The 24,221-nt window shown below is 45.9% G+C and overlaps 2 protein-coding genes across 9 annotated transcripts in view; one reads left to right on the top strand and one right to left on the bottom strand.

The window, feature by feature from the left end:
* Nucleotides 1–1,361: 1,361 nt before the first annotated feature.
* On the bottom strand, nt 1,362–11,609 carry LOC144159207 (ubiquitin-conjugating enzyme E2 W). 4 transcript variants are annotated; one of them, XM_077690558.1, is made up of 7 exons: nt 11,451–11,609; nt 10,949–11,036; nt 9,898–9,989; nt 9,404–9,506; nt 7,097–7,252; nt 3,548–3,623; nt 1,362–2,638 (listed from the first exon to the last, which is right to left on the bottom strand). In XM_077690558.1, the coding sequence occupies exons 2-7, from the start codon at nt 10,973–10,975 to the stop codon at nt 2,625–2,627; spliced, it is 468 nt and encodes a 155-aa protein (XP_077546684.1). In that variant the 5' UTR covers nt 10,976–11,036; nt 11,451–11,609; the 3' UTR covers nt 1,362–2,624. The 4 variants fall into 4 exon arrangements, with proteins under 4 accessions (XP_077546684.1, XP_077546685.1, XP_077546683.1 ...); XM_077690559.1 differs by having other exon boundaries at nt 11,423–11,597; XM_077690557.1 differs by lacking the exons at nt 10,949–11,036; nt 11,451–11,609 and adding exons at nt 10,076–10,155; nt 10,341–10,617.
* Nucleotides 11,610–12,740: 1,131 nt separating this feature from the next.
* Nucleotides 12,741–24,221, top strand: part of Cora (erythrocyte membrane protein band 4.1 like coracle) — a 48,640-nt gene continuing 37,159 nt past the window's right edge. For 4 of the 5 annotated variants that reach the window (XM_077690555.1, XM_077690554.1, XM_077690553.1 and 1 more), the window contains exons 1-5: nt 12,741–12,896; nt 18,544–18,730; nt 19,937–20,041; nt 23,771–23,813; nt 23,898–23,973. In XM_077690555.1, coding sequence (XP_077546681.1) covers nt 18,575–18,730; nt 19,937–20,041; nt 23,771–23,813; nt 23,898–23,973 — 380 coding nt within the window. In that variant the 5' untranslated portion in view covers nt 12,741–12,896; nt 18,544–18,574. The remainder of the gene's footprint in view (nt 12,897–18,543; nt 18,731–19,936; nt 20,042–23,770; nt 23,814–23,897; nt 23,974–24,221) is intronic. The other variant, XM_077690552.1, reaches the window with a different exon arrangement.

Raw genomic sequence — 24,221 nt, 5'->3', positions numbered from 1 at the left:
TCCTAATGATATGTTACAAGATGATATAAGGCAAAGGGTTAAACAAAACCTAAGGAACGCAGGAATAAATGCTCTTTCCACCTTGGGATCTTGCCCACTGCCGAGGGCTGTATGGCTCTAAAATCGAGGTTTAGTGTGCGTAATCTAGATTCGTTATTACAGGGGCAATTCGTGGCATCGGGTAATGTATTAAGGGGGGACGCTGCTCTTAAAAACAGCTTTAATTGTTCAGTAAAATTTGTCAGTATTGCTGCTTCTTTCCCAGTGATTTCAAATATGACATAAGTCAATTAGTTACCAAGATAATTAGAGATAATTGGCATTTTTGGAGGAACAATAGACAAAACAGTGTTAGCCATAAAATTGTAATCTTTAAATTTTGCAATGCCACGAACCCTGGTGAGTGCAGTAAGAGAATTTGTCTTTTGATGCACCTTTTTTAGCTAATTTTACAGCTGATTAAACCTTGGTGTTTGAAATGGGCATTCGAAATGGTTCCTTGCCACTGGTGCCACCAAAGTGCCATCTCATTCTCTCGTTACACTCATTAGGGGGTTCGCAGTATTGGAAAATATGAAATTACAGTTCTATGACTCACACTGTTTTGCCTATTGTTCCTCCAAAAATGACTAATAATCTCTAATTGTCTTGGTAACTAATTGAACGACTCAACAAAATAACGGCATATTTGAAGTCAGTGGGATAAAAGCAGCAGACTGACAAATTTTACAGAGTTTACTGAACAATTAAAGGAAGCTGTTTTAAGAGCAGTGTCCCCCCTTAAAGGAGCCATGAAGACAAAATACAAGTTGGGTTTATTAGAAAGACTGCTTAGTCCTGATAACAATGACACCAATACCATCGCAATCTTCGAACAAATAACGGAGATAGATATTAAAGAAAACGTGTGAAGCAGTCGCGACCCCCTAGCCAATTTCCAGCAACACTTCTATGACGTCACGGAACCTTGTTTGTGCGATTGGCGGCAGCCTAACCGACCTGTCGCGACGACACATGACTGGACGTCTGTAATGGGGCCTCTAGTTCCATTTGACCGCATCACTTGAATGCTAACGTGCAGTTAACCTCGCCCTGAAAATTGTGTTTTATTGTTGGCCCGTATGACATCATTCTTGCTCATAACACGTCACTGTGGTGCAAAATTTGAAAGTTTTTAAATACTTCTTGCTTTTTTTTGTCATTAAAAAACATCTTTTGTGGCTGTAATGGAGCTGAGTGAGATACTGAATCCTAGTTCTTTCAAATTACACGAAGTTGTATTTTCTCTTCATGGCTCCTTTAATGTAGGTGGCGCAGTGTGTTCACCCTGTCTCCGTATGCAGACAGAAACAAAGGCTCTGTAAAGTTGGCATGGTCTTTATTCCTAGACGCCAAACACTGCACAACGACGTCTCCGAAGGGCAGGGGAAAAAAACATTCATTCTCGGTTCCACGGCACAGCTACATTCTATCAGGTCACTCCAATGGGCTTCTGCACATTCTTACAATGACGGTGGACGTAGCCAAGTGTTGAACAAAGTCCACGGCCCACGACTTGCGGTGCACGGACTTCAAAACAAAAGTCGCCCGGTGAATTTACAGCTAGAAAGCCCCCCTCTCAAGCTTTTTTTTCACGCTTTGAAAGAAAACACTCTATGGCAACAGAGTTTTCGACATCGTGGTCACAGCTTACTTGAGCCAGCATGGGGGTGGAATGGAACTACGGCGCAGTCCGAAGTGTTGCATTGTTTTTTTGTTTTGTTTTTCTTAGCACTGCAAATCTGTGTCGTGCAACGTCTCGGAGAACACTAAAAGTGCGCAGCCAGCCAAAAAACATTAAAAACTTTTATAAACATCACAGCGATAAAAAGACGCCACGCACACGAGAACTAGAGGTAACCAGTGGCATTTTTCAAAACAGACTCGTCTGTCTAGGCGTAAACAAAATCCAGCCTTATATTAAATCACTTCTCCCCGCAGGTATTTTAATGGAGGGAACGAAAGGGGAGGAAGAGGGGTAAGCAAACTCAGAGCTGCTATTCGAAAATGTCTCGGCGAAATCTCAACGCAAAAGCAAAAAAAAAAAAAAAATGAAGGGGGGTGGAGATGAGATGCACATTTGAGAGTAGTACAGTTCGAAGTTTGTGCAGAACTTAAAAACCAGCAACTAAAACTGTTAGTAGTATTAGTAGCCTCGTAAACAACACAACGCAAGTTTGTTTTTTTATGTCACAGCACTCGGGTGTTTTAAGGCAAACGCGTAGCAGGGGGAGAGAAGGAGGGGGTGAAATCGCTCTAGGGAACAGCACCACCACTCCCCAAAAAGCAATGCCGGCTGCGTGCTGTCTGTCTGTCTCCCTCTAAAAGAGCTTTATTAGCCCGGTGTAGGTAGTTGCACCTACCGACGACAGCGCAAGTGAGGGGCAGCGAACGATCCGGACACAAATGTGCGGCCGGTTGGTCGTACTGTTCCCCACTGCCCGCAGGGCCCCCACAGAAACATGAACAATTTTAGCAACGCATCCGCTGGCGACTGGCTGACGGTGCTTGGTTGGCCGGGAGGGTCCGTTGACTAGAGGTGGGTGGTGGGGAGGGAGGTGGGGGTGCCGAGTGCGATTCCTGCATCAAACCGAATCATCTGAAACGAGAGTGAAACAAGTTTTACTTCAGCACCCATTTGGTAAGTGTAATGCGTGCAGCGCAACGGCAAAACTGTGGAGGGAGGTAACGGATTTCGGCAAGCATCAAGATAGAAAGTAAAACGAGCGCCAGTGCAGATATATTCGGTGAACTGTATCTCTTGAAATTTAACCCTTTGATGCCCAGTGTTGCTGAGGAGCAACAACTCAAATTGTTTTTCTCTCACACCTTGTGTTTTTTTTTTTACATTTAAACACCATCTATCTACAGACGAAGGACCTAAAAAAAATATTGTTTACGCGTGTAAACTCGCATCGAGCCCGGGTGGCTCAATGGGCTAGTGACAGGTAACTGAAATTGTGCAATTTCATTGTTATTACAAATGATAGCAATACAAACATTACATTGTTGTCTCCATTTGAACCATAAATTACGATGATCAAGGTAGCTGTCTTGTCCAAGTGATATATGGGCAGCCAGTGCCCCGTGTTTCCCAGTGTGTCCTACTGTCCATCCTATAAAAACCAAACTTTTTTTCTTACTTTATATTTGTGCTGTTGGACGTCCTTTTAGATTAGAGAAAACACGCTTGAGCAAAATAATAAAGTTTTGGGCATCGAAAGGTTAAACATACACACAAAGCTTGTATGTTCCTAAGCACGATCTTGCCTTTGCCCTATCATAGCCTTTTCAAACCTAGCTTCCAAATTTATAACAGATTCACAAACTGGCATAATAATAACGAGATCCACTTGCCTATAAACGTTAGTTTTGACTAAGCACATCACGTGACAACTCAACTAACCATGCAATGGGGATCTTTGTGTCACGCATCAATCTATGTCCCTATGGACTCTCCATTTTCCCAGGCGCATTACGAAATTGTCTTTAAGATAGGCGTGCTTACCATGGTACCACCACTTGGTTTTCTTGGGGTTTTTGTTGCAGGTCTTGACGTAGAGCGAGTTGTCAGGTGGTCGCTTCTGCAAGTAATGAACAGTTTGTGATTATGCAGGGTTAGTTCTCCGGGCATTTACATCGAAATTGGGAGCCCTGGCTAAATGGTTTCAAAGCCAATTTTCAAGTTACCGCTACCCTTTTTCAAGTGTAGATGACTGGGGCAGGCACCTCTCTGTGGCGACGTGTTGCGTCGAATTGTAAATAATTTGCGGCTATGGTGTGGCTATTACTTTTTTTTTCTGACCAGGGCCACCCCGAGTCATTCCTTGAAACCGTGCATTGAGCCCAGTTATCAGGTCCAGTCTGACAACCTTGACCGCACACTTTAGAATTTACTTATCACAAACAGTACCACTTGCTGTGTTTTGGGGGGGCAGATGGGTCTTTGGGGCCGAAAAACATTCAAAAAATCATTTTCTGAAAAATGGCATTTTTGGCACCCACGGCCATTTTTCTGTCAGTCTGCAAATTTCCTCATCAAAAGGCACCGTATTTTATTGTAAATAGCATTTTAAATTTTACTCTACAGCTCATTTCGCGCAGAATTCAACAGCGAAACGGCGCTTTTCTTGCAATGCGAAGCTAGCATTTCGCCCTCCGATATCTCGGCACCCAGAGCAGGTACAAACTGTCATTTGTTTTGCTTCTGATACCGAAATATGTGGAGAATACAATGTTGGAAACAAACTTTTCAAATGGAGGCTTTGGAAAACTCTAATTGTGTTCAACTGACACCACCTGTGAGCCATTTTCTGGCAGAGCGCGGCAGGTGCAAAGTTCAGTACATCGTAAAATGACCAAAAATAGCTAAATCAAAAAAGTTCTTCCAACGTTGTATTCTTTAGTCATTTGTCTGCCTAGCCACAGCTTAATTGCCATTCTGTACGGCGTGGTTTTTTTCGTAATTTCATTAATTATCTCAAAAATAATCAACATGCAAAAAATCTCATTGCAAATTTGAAATCGCCACAAAAAATACCGTGCAGTTTCATTAAAATTGGTCAGTTAAAAAAAAATTGCTCTAAGACCAGTCCGCCCCTTTAATGACAGCTGAGGCAAGTAAGGTTGAATGCACCGAGCGCGTGTTTACACGAAGTCGTAACATAGCTCCAACAAATAGAAAAAATTTAGGGTCGTAACGTAGTTCCAGCAAACAGAAAAATGTGCCTTGATGTCCTACTTCACGTAGAGGTGCTGTCAAACAGTTCACTCAGCTCTAGCTGCATAGCTTCACAGCGAACATGAGCACCCAAAATCAATCAAAATAAATTGTGCCTCGTGTCACACGGAGCAGCAGCATTCTGCCAACATTTGGGCTGCAAAGTAACGCTCTATTGTGTGCGTGCTCAAGTGTCAACGTTCGAAAAAAAAAAAATAAATAAACGGCTTTTTTTAGAAAAACAACGAAAGCGGTTCAACCCTTTGATTGGCAGAACAATGCAGATGCAGGCTAGGCCTAGCCGAAAGTCAACACAGCACCTTCGAGGTGTAGTTCATTCTTTTCCGAGCTGCATAGGGAAGCCTTAGTAGGAACACACAGGTGATAACACAACAAAAGTCAGTTGCGAGAACTGCTTGTGAAAAAAAAATGAAGTTCACTGTGCGATTCACTGTGTGTGACGAACAAAAGTCGATTGGTTTTACAAATTTTAAAAATCAAAAATATGGAAGGAAAGGGCCCAACAGCTGGCAAGCACCTCAGAGCCTTCACGCAGAGCGACTGTCAGGCAGAACAGCTGCAACCTTAGTCACTTGCAACTGCGCAGCAAAAAGCCAATTGTGTTTACTTTTTTTTTTTGTGCATCATGTGGCGCTGATAAGTTATCAGAGTCGTGACATTGGGAACAGAAGCAGATAACAGTAATCGAAACTGTACAAATGTTGCAAGCGTTGCCAGCAGCACTGTTATCACAGCAAAAGCTGGTCACATTCTTCTAACCTTATAACTTCAAAAACGGGATAAACCGAACTTCAAAGTGTGGCCCCACCAAACAATGTTCTCTGGGCTAGTTCAACATGCCGAGTTCAACCGTATATGCTGCAGTACTGTAGAGTCCAGATTAACATGTGTCTGCAATGGACCTTTGTCATTAGAAAGGCCCTAATTGGGAAAGTGCAGTCAAGCAGGCTTCTGTCACCATGGCAGTCTGCAGGTACAGGTGTGAGAATTTGCGAGAATAAGCTTGATTCTTGGCCAAAGCCTCTTGAAAAAGAATTTGTTGCACTATTTGTGGCTGCACTGCATAATTGACTATGCAATGCGGACTTTGCTTGACCGGGGCTCTTCGATTTAGAGTCACGAACTCACCGCAGACTCGCCAAGAAGCAGTCCGACATTCATTTTCCCCACATATCCCCGTGGCAAGGAGAATCCTCGCACTATTCGCAGACTATCCGTGATGAGTCCGAGACTAAACTGAAGAGCTCTGCACAGCTCAGAACAAACTAAAACGCCATGCGTCATTTGTGGTCCTCGCAAATACCACAATGGCGTAACCTCACTTTCAATTTGGCTTTACGCCATCTTAGTACCTAGAAATCGAATGTCAATTTTTTTGGTGCTATTGAGCTCTTCTGATACACAATAACTATGTTAGTAATCCTTGCATAAACAAAGTTCTTGCCGGAGTATAGAATCCTGTAAGTGTGCATGGCAGGCCCCCACGTGCTCCACAGCATCAGCAAAAGATGTTTCAGGGCCCCTTTAATCTTGTACTAGTAATCACTGCATAAACGAAATTCTTGCCGGAGTATCCAACCCTCTATGTGTGCACGGCAGGACCCCACGTGCTCTGCAGCATTAGCAAAAGATAATCTTGTGCTAGTAATCATTGCATAAACGAAATTCTTGCTGGAGCATCCAACCCTCTAAGTGCGCACGGCAGGACCCCACGTGCTCCACAGCATCAGCAAAAGATGTTTCAGGGCCCCTTTAATCTTGTGCTAGTAATCACTGCATAAATGAAATTCTTGCCGGAGTATCCAACCCTCTATGTGTGCACGGCAGGACCCCACGTGCTCCGCAGCATTAGCAAAAGATAATCTTGTGCTAGTAATCATTGCATAAACAAAATTCTTGCTGGAGCATCCAACCCTCTAAGTGCGCACGGCAGGACCCCACGTGCTCCACAGCATCAGCAAAAGATGTTTCAGGGCCCCTTTAATCTCACGTAATAAAGATGTTTCAGGGCCCCTTTAATTTTGTGCTAGTAATCATTGCATAAACAAAACTCCTGCTAGATTATCCAACCACCTAAGTGTGCACGGCAGGACCCCGCGTGCTTTGCAGCATCAGCAAAAGATGTTTCAGGGCCCCTTTAATCTCACGTAATAGCGCAATGTAAAAGACACAGCAAACAGGTTGATCTGCAACCCTGCAGGCATTGGCAGGAAATGAAAGAAACAACAACCAACGCCTGACATCCACGTTTCAGTGTCCGAAAACCTCTTCCACACACACCCGTGTCGGCACAGATAGACTGGTGCACGCACGCACCTTCTCCTTGCAGCTGGACAGCATGGAGACGATGCTCAAGCAGACGGACTGCACGGACAGGGCGGGGGACCAGTCATCCGTCAGGATGGACAGGCAGATGTGGCCGTTGCTGTACACGTGCGGATGCACCGGAATGTTGGGCCCCAGAAACGTCACCTGCGGTCACGGTCGTCGTCGGGCCATCATGCGACGACGTCTCGCACACGAGTTCCCGAGGCTTCTCTTTTTTCGGCAGCATTTGCGCACAAAATTTAAGGCGGGAACGCAATGCATTGGGGACGTCATGTCACAGGCCTTAAGCACAAACTTAACCCTTTCTTCGGCCCTGGTGGTGTCAACTGACACCATAACATACAAGTTCCTCTAGTGCAGAGAACGAAGCCAAAACTGCTAGTTTTTTAGAGAATTGTTCCTCATTGACGCCTATTGCGATAAATATCACTGTTTCATTTTAGTGGAGCTCGCGCTACAAAGAAGAAGAAGCTCCGGTGAAGAGGAAATTATGACATTGAGGCTGAAAAAAAAATGGTCGTCAGAGTTTTATTCCCAAGAAGCTTGTAAATCTAAAAATATGTGCATTATGGAACTGATTTTTTCTGTAGGTTTATGTAGTCATCAAGTTTAGAAAAATATGTAAAATTGATGTCTCTGCTCGACATAAAAATTTTAATTGCCAGATGTACTAATAAATTGTCTCATTAATAAATCTGTAATTACTAGCAAGTAATTACAGCTAGTAATTACAGATTTATTTTTCAGCTCTATTTTTTGTTTGGGGGCTTATGGGACCCTGAAAATTAGGAAAACAAACAGAAAACATTGTTTTGCTTAAAATAAAAAAAAATCAGGGCTGGAAGGGTTAAATGCATCTTTTCTTGTGTACATGGCATTCACACACGGCCCCTCAAAAGAGATCAATGCACAGCACTACATGTATCTTTCACTGTCAAATAACAATATTTCTGCAAGAATGAAGCCAGGATGCGCTGGAAAAGGCCTGCACTTATACAATCTACACCAGTTGTTTAGCTCAGTGAGACTTCGAAATCCGTAGCCATCAGCTGCTGCTTCCTCCACATAGAATGCGACGTAAGAATTCGTACAATATGAGCAGACGTACAAACTTGATACACAGTACTGGAGTGCAATGGAGTGCACTGTAGCAGAACACACTGTTCGGCAAGTTGGTGCATATTTGTAAAACTTAGAGCGCGCTTCAACAAGGACAACAGAAAGTGCTTGTGTTTGTCATCTTTCTGTCGTACTTGTTGAATCACGCTCTAAGTTTTACCACTACACTATAGTTCACTTAACTGGTACACCAAGCAATGTTGCTTTGTTTTCCAAAGTTTGGAAAAGTAAGTGTGCAGAAGCTAGTGTTCAAGTGTTTGCGAGAACACCAATGCAATGCATCATCACTGGGTGTTCCGAGAAAACAATATGGTGCTTGTGGCAGTAAAAACAAATATAAAGCCACGAACACGAACTGTGGAGGCTCTGCTAAATACAGTACATCTAGCTTTAGAGGAGACATTGTGCGACAAACAGATGATCGGTATGTCAAAGCACTGTCTGTAAACCGTTCTATCTTTGGCTTGTTGACGCTGACGGAAGGCCGTTATCAGCTTTTGTTTCGCCAGTGAGCTTGGGCGAGCGTTATCAGTTCGCTCGCAGATTCTTCGCCGAAAAGGAAACGGGACCCGGTAAGAGCATTAGCCTGTCAAGTTTCAGCCCCTTGCGTCTACACCACCTATGCATTTTCAGCAATTACAAAAACGCATTTGCTTCCGTAACTTGTTCCACTGTTTTTTCTCACCTGAGTGCGCTGTAAGTTCCGCTGCTATAACGAGCTTAATCGTCTCCTAGTGGCAAGACGAGCGGTAACTTGTACAGTAACCAATGAAGCCTACACAAAATGATTTCACATAGGTATAGGACTAAAGTAACGAGTTCAAAACAGGACATCATTGGCCACACTCTAGATGCATTCACTGCAAGCATAAATTTGGCATATTCCTGGAATTTCTATATTTTCTAGAGTAAGCTGAATGTCGCACCAATGAGATAGACAGCTGGAGGTAGACTAACTAACGTAGCTGCAGAAATGGTTAGCTCAAAAATGAAGAGCCCCCAAAATAAAAACGATACAAAAGTACACAGGGGGGAAATCTCAGAATGTCAAGACGTCTTTTATCTACATAAACACCGCGACAAAGCAGAAACTCCAAGCAGCACGCACTTTGAGCTTGCGTTTTCTTTGAAAGAAGAGTACGTCCACCGGCACAAAGGTGTACTCCGAGCTCTCACCTCTGGCGAGTCGAACGGGTACTTCGAGGTGAATTTGAACAGCAGCTGGAACTTTTCCCCTTCGTACAGCGTACCCTTCGCGCCTTCCATGTCTACTGTCCACCTGCGGTACAAAGCAGTGTGCAAAGTGTTAAAAGCTTCCACTTACACCACAGCAGTGAACATCCGCACGTGCGTTCACCGTAGTTGCGCCCACAACGAGAGCACGGGTTACACGGCCTTCAACCCTCCGCGACCGCGAACAATCATCAAAAAGTAATCAAGGATTGGTCTAGAGTTATCTAGCGTTACCTGCCAGTATATCTGATAACCCGTACATGCTTATGGGTACCTGTGGGGAAGGGAACAGGGCAATTTCGACTGCGTATGGTGCTAACATTCTACTCTGTAGTTGTAGTAGTTTCAATACGCGTCTGCGGCGACTCTCTGAACACAACGGCCTTCTACGTCTAGCTCGTACAAGCGAACAAGGTAGGGAATGAGAGGTAACGCACTGCGTCAGGTTGGATCCAACGTTGTCAATATCAACGCTGACGCCCGGAGGTGGTTCTTTCTGCATGGACAGCAACTCCTTTTGAAGCCTCTTCTGCAAGGAGCGATGTTTGCGTATGAGCGCGTGCGCTCCACCGGCACAACTTTGGCGGCAGCGCGAAAAGGTCGGGGGGCACCTACTAGGAGCAGACTCCCCGAACTCGACGTGGAAGGAGCATCCATTAGACACTTGCATGCATTTGCTTCGAGTAGCGCCATACCTGGGCCCCCATGGAAAACGCAGAGAATATGGGCTCTACGTTACGAAGGGGTCCGCAGACGACCGTCGCGCATGCCCGCACGACAAAAGGCACTGCCGAGCGGACAGCGCTCTACGCCGCGGCAACGTTAAATCCTCCGGCGCGAACGTCGGTTATTACGATTCACCGCATCTTCAAAAACCAACCTGCATTGACGCCATGGCGTTTCACCTGGTCGATGGCCCCTTTCAATCACACGGCCAATCCTGTGGCCTGGGCATGGCTACGAGCACCTTTCACATCGGCCGCGTCGGTAGGGAGGCGAAATCATGGGGAAAGCACGATTTGCGGTCACAGCGGGATCGCAAGAAAAACAATTCCGTGGAAATTAACTGCGACGGGACGCACAGGCCTGCGAACCCACGTCGGAGTTGCACTGGGCGCTGGATCTATCAGCTGTGCGCACTTGGCTTGTATCGAAGCGACAACTAGCGCCACCTAGTGCCACTCATCGTCGATGTATGTGGAGGGAGAGATAACGCCGCGCTTTAATTTCTCAACGAACTGCCGCTCGTTGACATATTCTGTTTCGTTCTTTGCGTTGGGAATTCGAACGGTGGGATTGCCGATTCTTGAAATCTCAGCCAAACTTGCAGTTATTTTACGCATATTCACAAATTTTACTCAGCAACGACCCATATTTTTACAGACACAATGATGGTCCATTTTCACAGATTCGAAAGCCTCCCTACAAAACCTGCGACGTGCTAGCTTCTTCAACGTCCAAGACCACGTCCAGCGCGAAGTAAAATACCTGCAGCATCTCGCGTACGCTGGGCATCGCGTAACTGGCTCCCCGGACACTAGGACGTCAGCGAGAAGAGGAGGCTGCACGCAGGGGCCTAGAAATGAAGAAGAAAAGAAAAATTTTCTTTACAAAAAATGATGCCTCAACTAAGAAAGAAACCGCTTGTAGCCCCTTCCAGAACATCATGATTTTCTATTCTCAGTGGGCCCGCAGATAAGATTGAGGCTGCCAGAACGACGACCTCGCTGGCTAGAAACGTTATTCCGTAGACTGCGGCGGCATTCACTAATGCCTACTAAGTACATCGCACAGGCCAGAGTTCAAGCCCATAGTGCGACAACCCCGAAACCGTCGAGCATGTCCTCCTAGAGTTCTCCGCTACAATCACGCCCTACACCACATCGCCCCCACCATCTACCCTTCCCACTGCATGCATGCAGCACTGCAATACTGGCAATACGTACCCCTTTCACCACTTACCATCTAGTATTCTCCTGTCCATACTCACCTAACCCCCTCCCCTCCCTCTCCCTGGAGCAGTGGGAGACTGAGCTGACCAGCCCGGACCCAGCCCGCCAGCAGGCCCTTGTCCCCTGGTCTCCCGGGCTCTCCAGTCAGCGCGGTCAGGCGCGGTCACGAGGCCTTGTGGACTCTTCCCACACCCCTTCCCCGGTTGCTCCAATAAACGCGTTCATCCTCCACCCCACCCTACACCGACGCCACACTACGGTTAAAAGCTTGTGACGCAAGGAGCCGCGTTACAGATTGAATGTCTTCGTTTTCCACTACTCTCTATCTGCGCATGTGCGTGCAGGCTCCGCCATTGATTACTTTTGGTGGCTTGCTCTTATCAAAGATATATAGCCTCCTATATAAAGTCGGTTACACAGGAGGTTGTGTACCGACGGGCCCTGGGGACGCCGGGCCAAATGTCAGCTTAATTGATACTGGTTGGCATTCGGAGATCGCTGAAGAAGCGCCAAGTCATCGGATGGTTATTCACCGACGTAAGAGAACCTAGCTGCGCATGAAGTATAACAAAGCGGGGCGTGGTGTGTGTGCCCGTGTGATGAGCAATATTGGACAACAGCGTGCGTCACCAGCCACCGTGGCTGAAAGAGCCACCAACTGTGCTTTTCGTATTCGCCGCTACGAGCACTTATTTACGTTATTTGGCTGTCTTGAAGATATTGGCGTCGCTGATTGACAGTCCTCACTACATCTCCTTTCCTTTACTACTCCTCTTTTTACTAATCTTTTCCGTATTCCCTTACAAGAATATATGTACTCTCCATGGGGATTATTTTGGCCACAGTAATCTCTACTTCCTACTAAAGGAAACAGCACAATCGCCGAAAAGTTCGGCTCACTGATACTGCTGATACCATAGAGTTTCCCAACTCTATGGCTGATACCAAAGCAACTAAAGTCCGATTAGCTGATAACACGGAAATAGCCCGTGTATCACTAGTCAGTAGTATGTTAACTCTATGCAACTATGGTACCACCGAAAGTCCCTTCATCTGCTTTACGCCGATCAAGGGACTTTAGTACCAACGGTACAGCAAACTGCTACGACTACGGTATAGAGAAAGAAAATTGTTTCTACATCACTACGGTACATAAACTGACCTATTTTATGCCCACAGTAATACAATAATCTGTGATACAAGCCGCTTTTCGCGGAGAGAAATAAATGCATACTAAATACTTAGTGATGCGACGCATTAGCGCTTGTGAAATCCGCCCAGGGCGTGTTACGCATCCGCTAGGGGCGCTGCGGTGAGCGTCCGCTTCTGATCATCGAGAGTGGCAGGAGTCGAGGGAGTGCCCACTATTTGGTTCCGTGCGGCCGACGTCCGAAATTGTGGTTTATTCGAGTGGTCAAGCGGAAAAAGCGGGGGTGCGCCCTCTCGTGAACCCGCCGAGGCGATATTCATCAGCTTATCGTCCGGTAAGTGGTGCAACAAGCGATTACTTCGCAGCATTGATAACAGCATCCAAACTTTAGGAGGCCAACCCAGCGCACGGGGTGGGGGTAGGGGAAAAAAAAGAAAAAAAGAAAGTACCCATGAGGCTTAGCTTCGCCATGTTGCGATCGGCGACGCCCAACTGCCTTGCAAGCGTGAAAATATTCGCTGGCCATGGTTCTTTTTGCGTTGAGACGACCGAGAAATTGTTTCCGCTGGTTGTCTCCAGTGCAGGCTGGTCAGGGGGGGCTATGGCCCCCCTCCGTACGGATGACGCTGTCCGGCACCATGGCCGGTCGGAATCAAATTAGTAAACATTGCATCCGAATGTCGGGGCGGTCCGTTTGACAGCGGCCACTCTGCGTGCATTCCATCTCGGCGCGGGCTTTAGGGCGTTCGGAAAGTTCTTGGCAGCGTCCGTTGGAGGTGCCCGGTTGAGTTGGCGCATGGATAGCCTCCCGCTACCTGTTTGATCGCGCACATTCTCCGGTTCCGGGCGGAATGTGCCACGAATGGGCGGCGGCGAGCGACCAGTTTGCGGTCGGATCCGTTGGCGCACTCCTACCGATTCGAATCGCTCGACGCTTCTCCGCGTTTTTCGAGTGCTGAGCGCTTGTCTCAATCGCTCTGCCGGGAAGTCGTACAAGCATGGCGTCTCCTTGACGGACCGAGCTCGAGCGTCCAATTTAGTGTGTTACGCCGAGAGAAGCGTTTGAAGGAAAGGGGAGGGGTCGGGTAATTCCCTATCATTACAGAAAGTGGAAACAGGTTATGGCGATGTTTTGATCGAGGAATACGTCCGCGACGGCTCGTACGCGCGTGCTTGTATTGCGCATCGCAGCCTTATCTCTAGCCCGTGTCAACGTACGCACGGCTCTCTACGTTTATTGCGCGGCAGAGCGCGAAACCGTTGCGGTTGGTGAACACAAAACGCGACACCTATGTTGCAAAAGAGAATAAAATGATAAGCGCGTACTTGGGGGGTTCCGAGGACTTTTGTGGAAGCCTGTGCGCTCGTTACGTTGTTATGCAGTGGAGCGTTTAGCTTATATTGCGTTGGGTCATTTTATCGCAGCAAACAATAACAGAGTATATCTGGGCGCGGGTGTATACTGATAGCGAATTGGCGTCGTGCATGTCATACGCAGAGTGCTTCTGAGATGTGCAAATAGTGTGCAGTATTGTTCTCCAGGGAAATGGACCAATGGTTGTTAAATCCCGATGACGATGCTCGATTTGATGACGTGCAGGTCAGTTATAATTCACTTTGAATTATTAGTGTGCTCTTCTCTGCTCATGACATTTGGTAAGAGACGATTGATTAAAAGGGCTTTTGTTAAAACTGCTTATCGTCTGTCGACTGATACAGTGATGACCATGTTTTTGGACTAACGTGTATATGCTAATGAAGTTTGAGGCAACAATCACCCTGTTTTGAGGCCAAAGGTCTTCAATTGCATATTTTAATATGTTGTCTCCTAAACATGAAGGCTATCATCTTAAACAATCTTTTTCAAGTGCTGTGCACTCGCTCCATGATGAGAATGACTCGTGTGCAAATAAATGCGAATAGTGTGCATAATAGTGTAATCAATAGTGTGCAGATAAATGCAAATAGTGTGCAGATAAATGTTGCATGGAGGGGATGCCTAGTGTGCAAATAAAAGGTGTATGTTTATTGTCAGTTCTTCACTACAGATAGAGAGTGGTGCGACAGCACCTTATTAGTAGGAAAGCTATCGGCGAGGCATGTTTTAGGTCCTAGAATCACGAAGGTTTGCAGGAAGGTCCAAGACAGTCAAGGTGTTGAACACAGTGAGCATTTAAATTACAACTACAATTCAGCATGCTTCTTAAGTGTTGAGACAAATGTAGCTTTCAATTGTAGCTTTCAATTGTCACTTGGCTTGAGGCAGTGAAAAATGCAAATGACTGGAAAATAATTTCCGTTGCTGTGACGTCCCTGTTATTGTCATGACTAAACACTTGCAGTGCAAAAGGAGACCCTGAGATGGATCGATAAGTTTTCAGTTACGGACGATCACCAACTAGCCCAACTTGCTCACTCATAATCAAGCCATTTTCTGCACACACCAAAAACTTGTGGTTACACAGCAACACATGATAGGGAGATATCTGAGACAAGTCTGCGTACTCGTTCAGGCAATATTGACATGTTTTGGAGAGTACTTGCTCAAAGACCTCCTGTTCTCTGCACGTTTAATTTAATTTCAAGTGTCCGGGCTTCAATCGGCAACCAGTGAGCAGTGCTCATTCATCTCACTTTAAAGCAAGAAAGAGTTTAAATTTCTCAAAGAACGCTCACCTAAAGTACGGAGGTATCAAGTGAAAATACGGGATGGGCGAACTTTTGGGTCAGGCGCAAAAAACTGCAAAAATATTGCAGCACCGCCAACCAAAACTGAGGCGATATCAAGATTAATGCAAGATGGGCAACTTTTGGATCAGGTGTGGGATACGAGAAATAAGTGACTGCATCAACAGATGAATACATGATTCGTGTTTATTTTGTTCGCTCATCGGCGCCAAAGCTATCGATTTGAGGGTGTGGGCGATCTTTGGGGGTCTTTTTGTAAACTGAATATTTCACCCCTAAAGGGGGGGCGGGCGATGATGTTTCGGGGGAGGGCATTCTCTGGGAACTCTTTTGATAAGACAGGGGAAAAAAAACTGTGAATAAAAACATAGGATGAGCCAATGCATATTCATTCTTAGTGTGCAAGCATGCCTCATCAGGTTCACTTGCATCGCAGTGGGGCCCGAATAGGTCAGGTCTTGTTCTCTTTCGCGTGTGCGAATCATGCTGTTTTGTGCACCATGGGTGCATTGCAATGCCGTTCGATTCTCTCGCGTCGTCGTCAATCACGAAGTCCGTGCACGCACACACATACAAACTCCCCCACACCAAACCACGTACAAGACCTCTATCATGCTCCTTTCTCTGTCGGGATACCTTTTCTCCTCCGCCGTGCTATCATATGTACACCCGCTCTCATTCACTTTTGCAGAGTCTTCGGAGTATTTTGAGGTTTCCAGATATGCATGCATATTCCTTCTGTTACACCCACTTGGGCACTCGCGCACCAAAACAGAAGCTCGCCATTAGCAGTTGTAAAGTATGGTACAAAGTCAACCTGTTTCAGGGCCCTTTAAACAGTCCCTTTTAAAGGGGCCATGCAGACGAAACACAAGTTGGGTTCGTTCGAAAGACTGCCGCGTTAGAATCAAACTGAGACCACTTTTAACAAAACTTCGCTCAAATAAGCTATATAATTAGGAAAAAAAAAAGGGAATGGCCATGCGACCCACCAGCTCATTCCCCGCAACAGAACCTACGATGTCATGTGCCAAGCTGTGCGATTGGCTGAGGCCGGCAAAAGCAAGCACAAATTAGGCAGAGCTTGCAAGCTTGCCAAACAGGCTGTTTGCGCTTAAATTTAGGGCACATTCTTTTTATAGCAGTTAGAATTGTGGGGTGAACAATTAAAGTTGCGAACAAACACATAACACTGAAGCAGTTAGTGCGGCACTTGGCCGGTTGACACTGCATAACACAGGCATCGGACGCGTTGGACATGTCTGACACAACGCTGACCAATTTTAAGTTAAGTGGCATGATCACTTACATGACCATGCTTTTCAAGTCATCGCATACGTATGTTTTAGGAAACGATTAGTGTGAACCCTAATAAAAATACGGCAGGTATAGAAGTCTGGCCAGAAGCAAAGTCCGAACGCTGGCACTGATGATGATGATGATGATGAATAGTGGCTTTCCCTTTGGAGCGGGGTGTCGGTTGTCAGCAACCGACTTGCCTGTTTTATTACGTTTACTTGTCCTACTCCCAGCTAACCTATAGATTTGCTTCCTCCCTCCCATCTCTCCTTCTTTTCTGTTCAGTTGTATTGCAGCGCCATCTATGAAAACGGGTGATAAACGAGGTCACCAAACGGCCATCTGTGAGATGATAGCAGCCCTGGTCAGCATGCTGTCTTTAGTTTTAAGGCCCTGCTCTGGATACGTCATTGTTGACGTCACGAAAACGCACGATTTAGCGGGAGAATTGAAATTTTGGCCCAAAATGTTTAATTTCTCAGTGAACAAAGCATCGTTTGCTGGCTGGCAAGCGCTGAGGGCACTGTGAAACACTAAATCTTTCGTCGCATAAAACAAACTTGCATTTTGTCTGCATGGCCCCTTTAATGATTGTAGTTTTTGGTGTAACAGCATTCGAGGTTTTCAAAAGTACTGGCAGATTGTACACACGAAAAGAAGCTATGAGAGGGGAAATGACACGTTACAAACACAGTGGAGGAGAGAGATTATGGATAATTAAAAAGTAGGGGGGTGGGTGACTGTTTTTTTGTAATTTTTTCCCTTCACAACTTCTGTTTGTAAAGTTCAGTGCTGGTCACTTCAGTGACCAATGAATTTTCCCATATATAAAATTGATGTATCAGTGCTGAAGTGCATACAGTTTGGCTGTTTGCAGATTTGCACTTTAGTAAAGGCATGAAAATTGTCACGGTAACTATTTGGGAGGCTCAAGGCCATCCACTGTCATTTGGTTATATTTGCGTGTTGCTTATTTGTTGGGTTACATCATCTGTAACCATTCCTGGGAGAATACTTTGCCCTCATGGATGAATGATGGTTGTATCACATGTGTGGGACTTTTAAAGGAGCTGCTTGCTTGGGGAGAGGTCCTGTTAGGTTCATGTGTGACCAGTGCAGTAACTTGTCAATAATGAAATCACAAGAGGTGTTTCGTAGCATTGTTATACATGGTATTTAACTTTTAAATCTCACGACTTGCACTGCACCCCTGAAGTTTGGACCACAGCAAACCTCGAATGAAGTGGGAATTCAAATAGTCATTTTATTTTGAGAGTTGAACGTATATCTTAGGCTTGAGCCATGCAAGACCAGACCATCTGCAGGTCTGAAGCATGTTGCGCCCCCTTACGTTCCTTATTTTACGTCTACTATTTTTCAAAGAAAAGTTGAAGACCTAGTTACTAACCTTGGATGAGCGCACAAGGAGAAGATTGGAAAATGCTCATCCAATCTTCTTGTGTGCCCATGTAACATTTTGGCTTCTTTATTATTATTATTATTATTATTTTTACTTTCATAAACCACCAACATGGCCTACTACAAGTTCTGCGCATTTATTGCTGGCCTTTTTAATTCTTTGTTGGTTGCAGGCTCAAGCTTTCTCAGGGAAGAACGAGATGCTTGTCACGGGCCATTATTTCAGCCCTCTAATCTGCTGTGTTTGCAGAAATAATTTTTGAAAATTGACGTGCCTGTGTGTCCTTCTGACCTACAAGGCTCCACTGGGCGAGATAGATGTTTGACGCGAGTTTTCGTCAGGAGTAGGGGCACTTCATCCAGCCTCTCATTAACGAAAAAGGTGGGAGGGAGAGCGAAATTGCGAGATCCTGGCCTTCTGGTCAGCACAGAGGGGTGTAAAAAGTGATGCGAAGTGCAGGCTGCTGTCTATTAGGGCAGAGAAACTCGATACCCGTTGGCTTGCCCGCTGTCCTCAGTAATTAACTAATTGTTTTGTTAATTTGTTTGCTCCCCTGCCTCGGTGGCGGTGGCAGCAGAGGGCCCCCTCCCCCTTTCGGCTGAGACATGGCCGAGGAGAAGGAGTCCCCTCCAGAGGAGAACGGCCCCGTGGAGTCGAGCCCGTCGAGCAAGTCTCGGCGGTCGGGGATCCTGCGTGCCCGCTCCACGATCCCCTGCCGTGTGCACCTCCTTGACGGCACCGACTACGAGTGCCAGCTGGACGTGAGTAGTCCACCTGCTTCACGCGTAGCGCCGTCAGCATGATCTGCCTTCAGCACCACTGTCGTCGTCATCCGCATTCTACCGCGATAATCATCAGCGTTTGCTGGCCTCGGGTGTGAGCGGTGCCACGAGACACAACAGATGGAACACGATTGCACGCCTGGGCGTTTGCTTGACTTCGCCGCTCTTTAGTTTCGGCCGGGCTTATGCACCTGAAATAAATGTGGGAGGCCGCAGCATGCAGAGTCCATGGCTCTCTTCCTACACACCAAAGGGCATTCACTAAAAGAGAAAAAACGGCTGTTGAGAACGTCGGTGGCATCTTTGTCGTGTCTCCGGGTATGTTGTCGGTACATCGACAGCGTACGCCAACAGTAGTAGTAATAGTAGTGAGTGTTGTTTGTTTACGTGCGTAGTTTTGAGTGAAGGTGGTGGCAATTGCTCTGCTTGAGTGAGTTTATGGTGTGCCGGTAATGTGGAAGCTTACCGCTCGTCGCTGTGGCCTGTAAAAACGTCAGCAGGATATGAGATGTGTGTCTTCTCAGAATCCAGTCAGCCGTTGGAAATGCGATGTCATGTGTTGTAGCATAGGGTGCTCTGATTCTCTGCAAATCTCTGCGGATACTTTGTTTTCAATCTCCTTGTCACATGCCATAGGACAATTTTTCCGTCCTCTTGTGAGCACTTTTGCTCACTTGGCACGAACCAACTTGCCCGTATGACTGCATTGATTTGGTCCTCTGTTGATATCCAAGAGTGTGGCAAGGCTAAAAATTTTAGTGTAGCGAATTTTACCGCATTGGCAGAGGCAGAACAGAGGATCAGTTGCTCACTCAAAGCTGCAAGGCCTGAAACTGCTTCTTAAATGCGGGCTTTTTATGGCTACGTTTGCTGCAGTCGAGCAGTGCACCTACCAACAATTTTACTCGCTTGTGTGCGTCTGTAGGTATTTTCTAAATGGGTGCAGTGTTTTTTGCTTGGATAGGGAAGGCAAAAAGGGCTGCGTAACGTGCAAAGCCAAAAGGAAAAAAATGTAATGAAGAAATAACAAGTAGAGAATCCAGTTTTAGTTTTCGTTGTAAACAATACAAATGCAGAGGAGTTGGTGCGTTGGTGACCGTAAAAATTTGAATGAAGTTTGTCTGCACCCCCTGTAGCACCTATTTGCAGCCCGCGTGTAAATGGCGTATTTTCTTTCGTGCCCAGCGCAAGGCTCGTGGCGAGCAGCTGTTTGATCGGGTGTGCGAGTACCTCAACCTGCTCGAGCGAGACTACTTCGGCCTCACCTATAGGGACGCCGAGGACACGCGGGTGAGCACGCTCACTTCTCTGCTCGCTCTTGTTCTTGTGCTAACACGCAGAGAGCGCCTTCACGTTTACGCAGCGAGGGTGTGCGTTTGCGGTGGTCACATTGGGTGTGGCGTGCCTGTGAGTGTGCTGTACCCTTTCAGTTTGCTACGTTTAGAAGGCAATCCTTAGCTGTAAGAGGGCCATGAAAACAAAATACAGGTTTGTTCGGTTTGATAACTTACTCAGTAACTTTGGTAACTTAGTCGGCTCCGTTTCAGCCACGAAAGACGTTTTTCTAATCGGAAAAGTGGAAGAACTATTGAAGAACTTTCTGATTTTGCGCCACAATGAAGGAATATGGGAAGTAGGGATGTAAAGTACTAGACACATAGCTATCAGTGGCCGCTGTTACTTTTTCTAGTTTTGGTTCTATTATTGCGCTCCTAGAGGTAGGTAGTGGCGCTGGGAAAACACTCCTACTTTCATTTTTTTTTTTTTCTTTTTGCTTCTTTCCGGCGCGACTGGCGGTGCGCATGCGGGAAAACGGTCACCGCTGCTGCACAGCGACGCCAACGCGCATGTCACGTAGTGGGAGATTTCTCGTGAGTGCTTTCTCGGGCATTATGCTGCTGCAAAAAAGGACTCCAAGAACACCTGGATGAATCGCAAAGAAAAGTCTGTTTGAGTGCTGTTAGCGAAAGGCGAGAACCTTGTTCGTATGCCTTGAAGCTGAGTTGAACAAAGGACTCGCGTCGTGCGTCTGCTATGCTTGATGAGAGACAGCCTTGTCTGTGTTGTATTGCGCATCAGTGTTTCTCGCTGCGTTCGCGCACATAACGCGAATAAAGTGTTGAAGGGATATTCGAGCTGGCGTCGTCACTGCCCAAGTGGCGTACGCCGGCTGCACTGGCTACGCACCAGTCGCAGTGGAGCTGGTCCGGTGGAGGCAGGAGAGCTGGGAGAGTGGCGGTTGTCCAGGTGGCAATTGGAGGCCGGGGAGGGGGGTGGCAGAATCCAACTGGCATGAGAGGGGAGAGCATCACCTCTCCCTCATGCAAGCTGTGCCCCCTCGCGTTGTTGCCATGACGATTATAACACCTTCAAAGCCAACATGATGGTGGCGTTGCTATGGCCATAATAACACAATAATGTTTCCCCAGGCTCACCAGGGGAGAAGATGGCGCTAGTACAGGAATTAGCCCGGACGCTGGCTTGAAGGCTAAGCGACTGCCTCTTGCTATCAATGCGCCAACTTTACCTTAGCATTCAAATGATATGGTCAAACAGAACTGCAGGCCCCACTACAATCGTCCAGTCATATTTTTAATTTGAGTCTGTCTGACCTCTCTGAGTGTGGGAAAAAGAAAAAAAAAAGCTGCGTTTAATCTCACAACAGCCGGGAGAATTACCTCCGGGAAATTCTCACGGCAGTTTCCATAAAAGCTGGCTGGCCTAAAATTTGCTGAATTTTATTACGTCCCAACGTAACCTAACAAAACATAGCCTCACCGAACGCATCATAACCTACCCGAATCCAGCCTAACTGCAACAAACCTAATCTAACCCAGCCCAACGACAGAGAACACAACCTATATTAAACGTAATTCAATCCATTCTAGAAGTCCTGGGCGTCAATGTCTTTATATAGTAAAAACCAGAGTAAAAAAAAAGCATTAACAAAATCACGATGACCGAAAAATTCCGAAAGCTAAAAAAAAAAGAACATCGCAATGTTGGACTCAAACCTGAGCCTTTTTGTTTAAAACCAAGTACAGGGTTCGCACAGGTCCTTGAAAACCTTGAAAACCCTTGAATTCAGAAGTGTCAATTTCAAGGCCTGGAAAGTCCTGGAATTTTTAAATGGTCCTTGAAAACCCTTGATTTTTCCTGAGAGAATCAATGGCCCTGTTTTGTCACAAGAATTTAAAGTGTTTGTCATGGATTTTAGGTGTTAACAAATGTGGAGAAACATTGTAACAATCAAGTTTCAGTGTATTGCGTGAAATTAGAAGTTTGGTGGATTTTCGTTATTACAAGGCAACATTGGGAGCAGGCACTTGTCAATCCAATCCATATCACGACACAATCCAGTGAAAGCCAGCTTCTGTTCTCTATCTTGCATCTTCCATCTAGTCTGTGGACGCTTGCTCATTGCATGTTTGCTGTGCCTCATACGCTCCATCTACGTTTGCTTTTACGTGCAAATGGGGGACGTGTACATAGTTCATCCTGCCTTGAAGCAACACTTGCTCGATTTAATTTCAGCTGGTACTCTTGCTGACAAAGCAGGAAATGCAGGCAACATTAACTAAGTTTAGAAATCAAACAGCCTCAGCAAAACACAAAGAAAAACCTCTAAATACCACCCATGAACTAAAAAAATAAAGCTGGGGGAGCATATACGAACCCGTTAGCACCTATCGAAATGTGCACTAATGTGCTTAGGTGTTGTGCAATAAAAAACTTTTGCATTGTGTTGGAAAAGTTATAAATAATCCCAGATAAAACATTAAATGGGGACCTTGAAAATGTGTTTTCTGGTCCTTGAAAGTCCTTGAAAACCCTTGAATTTTTGCTTTTGAAGCCTGTACGAACCCTGCAAGTACTATACCACAGCGCTACAGGGGCAGCTGCAAACAAGGCTTTTTAGAAAATATTTATCTCATAGAATCTCTGAGTAGCGTTCTTAGCCAGCCCATGAGAGGCGACTGCTGTGAGAAATTTCTGACGATAATTCTCACGGTTGCTGTGAGAATAGACACTACCAAAAAAACGAGAATAGACTCTACCAAAAAAAAACATGTTCCCAAGTGCAGCAATGTTATTTGAAACCTCAGTTGGTCTTGGAGCAAACAAGCCTAGTTTAAGCTTTAGTGCCAGCATGACCCTTAGTTTTCTTGTTCAGAATTCAGGTACTGTTTGATTAAATTTAGGCCAACTGCACTCATATTTCACCTCGACCAAATTTATTTTTAATGCGTAGTAAGTACCCCCAAATCAGCTGGGACATAAATGGTAACCCCGTGAAACGCGTCGTTAATCAGTCAGGAGCGTTTAAAAAAGCTCCGCCACAGACCATGCTGCACCTGCCGGCGGATCGCGTAAACAACCATGACGCACCTGTGACGTTCCAGCCGATGGGGGCTTCTTCCTCTGGCCAGTCACACAGCTGGAGAACCGGTCAAGCTCTGCTGCCCCATGCCATAAAGGAGGCTATGCCCATGCACGCGTAAAGCTTGCGCGTAGGCTTTCTCCCGAGCTGGTGATCGTCCGGCCGCTCTCTGGACGGCTGCTACGTCACTGCGATGGTGGCGCTCTCCTCGGTTTCGGTTTCAAAATCGCCGATTTTTGCCGGCCGCTTGCGCCGTCGACGAGCGTATTTCAGCTGTTGTATTTTGCATGTTGCTTTCTTTTTGAACAGACTATACGGAAATAGGGTTTTCAAGAAGTCGAAATTTTGAGTGCAGTTAGCCTTTAAGTCTTAGGCAGTTTTTAGGAAATCAACTTTTTTGTTCGCTACACCAGCCTTGACAAATGCTTACTCCCCAGCGAAAACATGACTGTGATTCTTTCAAGTTGGAATGTTTTTGTTCGGGTCAAATTGTTTTGCAAAGCTTCCGGTATTTAGTGCAACTTTGTCCAGCTGTCAAGCTGAAAATAAATTTACGAAGCAATGCCATGTTTACAGGTTGTACAGAAGGAGTATATCATTGATGAAGTTTTCACTTGCTGCCTCTGTGTTCTGTGCAGAATTGGGTGAACTTGGAAAAGAGTCTCTCAAAGCAGATGAAACGTGAGTAACGCACTGCGCGGCAGGGCTTTTTGGCCGTCTGTCGTGATGGCTAAATAAATCAAATGCGGACTTTGATGTTCGCAGGTCGGCCCTGGGAGATGTCTTTCGAGGTGAAATTTTATCCCCCCGACCCGTCACAATTGCAGGAAGATATCACTAGGTGAGTTGGTTCGGTGGTTCTCAGTTTATGCGTTAATGTGCTGTGCGTTGTAGCGATCGTACTGGCTAAGCTGTACTTGAATGAAAACAGAAATGGACAGTAGTTTTTTTAATTTTAATCATTGCGATGTAATCAACACAGTGTGTTAACACTGTTAATTTGTTTTGTCTTGAACATTCTTGCAGTGTTTTTTGCATTTTGAGGGGCAGTCATTAACGCACATGGTTGTAGTGAAGCTTTGTGGACTT

The sequence above is a fragment of the Haemaphysalis longicornis genome, unplaced genomic scaffold (genome assembly GCF_048455015.1).
Source record: "Haemaphysalis longicornis isolate Haplotype H1 unplaced genomic scaffold, Haemaphysalis longicornis Haplotype H1 scaffold_10, whole genome shotgun sequence".
In the NCBI taxonomy this organism is placed as follows: Eukaryota; Metazoa; Arthropoda; class Arachnida; order Ixodida; family Ixodidae; genus Haemaphysalis; species Haemaphysalis longicornis.
The sequence above is the reverse complement of the archived record's forward strand: the minus strand, read 5'-3'. Positions and strand labels throughout refer to the sequence as shown.